Source organism: Mus caroli, chromosome 1 (genome assembly GCF_900094665.2).
Source record: "Mus caroli chromosome 1, CAROLI_EIJ_v1.1, whole genome shotgun sequence".
Lineage (NCBI taxonomy): Eukaryota > Metazoa > Chordata > Mammalia > Rodentia > Muridae > Mus > Mus caroli.
The window spans coordinates 128577474-128582289 of NC_034570.1; the positions used below are offsets into that span (position 1 = coordinate 128577474).

The 4816-nt window shown below is 45.7% G+C and overlaps 1 protein-coding gene across 3 annotated transcripts in view; it reads right to left on the reverse strand.

The window, feature by feature from the left end:
* Positions 1-4611, reverse strand: part of Nr5a2 (nuclear receptor subfamily 5 group A member 2) — a 120896-nt gene extending 116285 nt beyond the window's left edge. For 2 of the 3 annotated variants that reach the window (XM_021155841.2, XM_021155832.2), the window contains exon 1: positions 3518-4611. In XM_021155841.2, coding sequence (XP_021011500.1) covers positions 3518-3581 — 64 coding nt within the window. In that variant the 5' untranslated portion in view covers positions 3582-4611. The remainder of the gene's footprint in view (positions 1-3517) is intronic. The other variant, XM_021155849.2, reaches the window with a different exon arrangement.
* Positions 4612-4816: the final 205 nt, after the last annotated feature.

Sequence of the window (4816 nt, forward strand, 5' to 3'; positions counted from 1 at the left end):
TGGGTGGGTAGGGGAGTGGGGGAGGTTATGGGGGACTTTTGGGATAGCATTGGAAATGTAAGTGAGGAAAATACCTAATAAAAAAAAATAAATAAATATTCAAATAAAAAAGTTAGATATCTTTGTTTATCAACCAAAATATAGCGACAAGATTTTGTTTGTTTGTTTGTTTTTTGAGACAGGGTTTCTCTGTGTAGCCCTGGCTGTCCTGGGACTCACTCTGTAGACCAGGCTGGCCTCAAACTCAGAAATCCTCCTGCCTCTGCCTCCTGAGTGCTGGGATTAAAGGCGTGTGCCACCACGCCTGGCTGACCACAAGATTTTTAAAGAAGTTTTTGTCTGGAGGATTTCAGATCATCTGGATTTCCCAGGCACAATCTCTCAAACTAATGTTGCTCACGCCCACAGAGGACCACGTCTCCCCCAACTCCCTTGAAGCCAAATGACTCTACCAGACAAGTTTCCCTTCCTATAGGGTGAAGAGCAGTGGAGGGTCAGACAGAGAAGTCAGGACATGTGTGGTGGGGGTTGGAGCCATGGAACAAAAAGAGTTCAGTCTGATGCTTAAAGAGACCATTCTTAGGCCAGGCAGTGGTGGCACACACCTTTAATCCCAGCACTTGGGATGCAGAGGCAGGCAGATTCTGAGTTTGAGGCCAGCCTGGTCTAAAGAGTGAGTTCCAGGACAGCCAGAGCTAGCTACACAGAGAAACCCTGTCTTGAAAAACCAGAGGGGGGAAGTGGGGAGGGGGAGGGGAGGAGGGAGAGGGAGAGAGAGAGAGAGAGAGTTAGAGTTCTTCTTGAGGCTTTGTCCAGCTCAACTCATGTTCATGACTGAATTCAGATCATCTCTGCCAATTGGCCAGGTAGAGACTAAAGCAGGGCCAAGCCAGGATTTGTTGAGATGTTAAGTGAGCCTTTTGTAGCTTTCTGGTTTTGTGTTTCAAGTCTCAAACATTTCAAACCTCCGAGCAGAGCTTGGTGTTGGGAACCTCAGCTGCCTAAGGCTGCCTGCAGTTTGTGTCTCAAAACTACCCAAAGGTAGGGAGGGCATCCAGCCGCCTCAGGGGGCCTGTCCAGGGCAAAGAAAAAGACTCCTTAAAAGGTCAAGAAACCCTGTCTCAAACGACAACAACAAAAAGGTCAACTCTCCTTCAGAAATGGGCTCAGTCTCTTCAAGCCCCTAGTCTGAAGGTTCCTGCCTCTCTACCCTGGCTTTCAGACAGCTCAGTCCTGCCAAGGTTCCGGAGTGATCCTAGGTAAACAGATGGGAATCTGGGTGCCTGTAGCCTCTTTCCAGTCACTGAGATGTGGGAACACTCTCCAGATTATCTAGAGGGATATAAAACCAGGAGAAATATGCCTAAATACTACATAGATGGCTACTAAGGTGATGACGAAAGAAAAGGTTCTCCCCGCCGCGACCCTACCTCTTCCTCACTCCCACCCTCTCTTCCTTCCTTTTTTTCTCTACACTCTCTCCTTACCCCTTTGGGAGAACTGAATAGTCATTTTGAGATCTAGCGATCTGAGGGGGCTTAGGTAAGCCTGGGGTTTGGGTGTAAGCTGGTCCAGGGCAGATGAGGCTCCTTCAGTATGGTTCTGGGGAAGTATGGGCCCAGTAGCCCTCGGAGGCCAATCAGTTCTAGCTCCATCCTGCCTCAGTTCCAGCAGAGCCTTTGAGATACTACTGCAGTACAGTGGGTGAAAACAGCTCAGCTTCCTGTCTGGCCATCTTTTAATTCACCCCGGTGGGCTAGGGACCAGCGAGGGCACCGCGTGTGTGGTCCCAGATCCCCGGTAGCCCTGCGCTGGTGCAAGCCCAGAGTGAGTTTCTCCAGTGCACGCGCCCGGCTCGCCCTGCATCTCCCCCACCCCACCCCCCACCCCACCACGTTCCGGTGCGAAGTGAAGCGCTCAGCGTTCAGTGGATGCAAAGCTCACAAAGCTCTGGTTTCCCTGTCCTTTGAAGAATCTCTCTCTCTCTCTCTCTCTCTCTCTCTCTCTCTCTCTCTCTCTCTCTCTCTCTCTCTTCCCTCTCTGCACTCGCTTCCCCGTGTTTTCTTTTTTTAGTTAAGTACAGAACGTTTTTTTTGGTGAACATTTCCTCAATTGATACTTCAGGGCGTAGCTGGACCATAAAAAAAGCAATCAGTGCCTTAGGTGGAGTCAGCAGGCTGCCCCCAGGGAAAGGGGCAAAGCCGGGGCCCTGATTATCCCGTTTTAACTGAGACTGGGCTGGCAATCACTGATGGCGCAAGCATCCCTGGAGAAGGGTCGACCCTGTCTCCTGTCCAGAGGAAGCAAAGGGGACGAGCTCTCCAGCAGGGTCACAACCTACTGGAAATTGCTTCCCGTTGTCTTTAACTTTTAGGATGAACTGAATGTTACTGTATTTACTAAATTTATGGTAAAACTCCCAAGTTTATGGCTCTATGTTGGTATAAATGTATGTGTGGGGATGATTATCCTTTAAAATAATGAGTCAGGCATGGTAGCTCACACCTACAGTTCCGGTATTATGGAGAGAGACAAGGAGAAAGACACAGAGCAGGTTCCTGGCTAGCCTAGGTTACATGATGAGACCCCTTGTCTCTCAGGAAAACCAAAACCAAACTCAATCCTCACTCATCCCCAAACAACAACAAGGAACCCCAAGATGCTTCATGTGGTGGCCAGGTGTGTAGCCCAGAGATTGAGTGCTTGCCTAGAAAGTGCCCAAACTCTAGGTTCCACTTGTGGGGAGGGTATGTGGTTCTTTCTGTCTTTAAAAGCAAGTCACAGTCACAGTAAGTCCCCCACCCCCACCCAGAATCCTTTAATAATAGGCTGACTTTGTTTTTCTTGAATGACTTTCATTTGCCAACAAACAAACAAGCAAACAAACAAAAATCTCTATAGGATCACGGGGTGAATGAGACATCTCCTGGTCCAGTTGAGATGTCACATTGCTGGTAAGTTCCCTGTTAGTTTTATTTGATCAGTGGTTGATCAATGTTATTTGCTTGTTTCAAAATGTTCAAAACTTTACTTGGCATGGTTGATTCAAAATGATCAGAAATTGTTAAGGCTGAAATAGATGATTAACAACTGGACTTTCTGCTCGGCAGTAACAGCACACACCTTTAATCCCAGCATGGTAGACAGAGGCAGAGGCAGAGGCAGAGGCAGGCAGAGGCAGAGGCAAGTGGATCTCTGAGTCTGAGGCTAGCCTGGTTTACAGAGTGAAGTTCCAGGACAGCCAGGGCTACACAGAAACCCTGTCTCAAAACCCTAAGCTTTTTTCTAAGTTGATCTAATACAATGACATCCCCAAACACCGGATACAATAAATGATATTCATGTGTTGAATTACTCATTTGCTTCTTTCAACTTCAAGAAAAAGAAATGTGTGATATATGTGTGGGCTTATTGTATGCTTTTAATAATTACGACAGGCAAAGTAGTGCATTAAAACACAAATCCACCATTAGTAGCACAAAACAGCCAGATGTTAAGAGAGTGGCTTCCTACTTACCAATAGCTGTAAGTCCATGCTTAAGAAATTCTTGAAAATCTCCAGTATCCAAACTAGCAGACATTCTTAGCGAAATTATTGGCAGTCCTTTGGCTTACAGCAGAAATCATTGAATGTGAGAAAGATTGCAGCTTGTCATATTTTGTGACTTTGGGAAGGAAACCTCAGACTACAGTAACCCTCATTTCCTTAGTGAAAGTTAAGAAAAAGGGGGGAAAAACAGAATTCAGAAAGGCTCCAGTCCGTGTTCTCCTGGACTCTGCACTTTTTCTAGCATGTATGACCTGCTGTAAACCATGTCTCCAGTTTCATGATGGTTTCTAATCAGAAGAAAGGAAGCTTTCAATAGGCTTCGACTGGTCACATGACCCTGTGCCGGTTGATAAGAGGACCCTGTTATAAAGTGACAGCAAAAGAGATAAGAACTCTTGGCAGATAATGGCAAAGAAATGATTAACTCAGAAAAGGAGGGGCTCTTCTGCAGCCCAGAGTGTGGAAAGTTGTAAAGCCAAGGGGTCAGGAGGTCATACTTAGTGGATAAAAACTCCAAACCACCTCAAGTCCACTAACTAAACTGCAGCTTGTGACATGGCCCTTTGATGTCACTGCTTCTGGCATGGGGAAGGACAGACTCTGCTCTTCTGACCTCTGCAAATACATTTTAGATGATAACATTGGCGGACATTAATTCTTTAAATGATGACTGTAGATATGATTGACACTTTGAAGCCCTACAGGAGCACTTGCAAGCTCGCAGGTATTTACTTACCATTTGACCAGTTGCCTTAAAAAAACAACCCTGTATGTTTGTTAGAAGAGGCATTAGCTTGCTTGTATATTGGTCATTGGGCTGAAGCGGTCATTTCTTTACCTCCATAAAGTAAAATACCTTGAGATAAAATTTGAGCAAAATGATGCATGTATAATGCATTTTCATATATGATTCTGTATATATGACTGTGTATGTATTTGTGGGGGGGGGCCCACCTGTGTGTGTAGGGGGGGTAGATGGTACACTATGTGCTTATGCATAAGGAGTCCAAAATACAACCTTGGGTGTTGTTTCTTTTTCTGGTTGTTTTCGTTTTTGTTTGTTTGTTTTCCTTGAAACAAGGGTTTGTCTACATAGCCCTGGCTATCCTGGAACGCACTCTGTAGACCAGGCTAGGCTTGAACTCAAAGATCCCCCTGCCTCTGCCTCCAGAGTGCTGAGATTAAAGGGATTTTAAAAGATCATAGGATGTCAATTCTTGTTAGTTATTTCTTTGTTGTTATTTCTCTGAACAATCAAACAACATT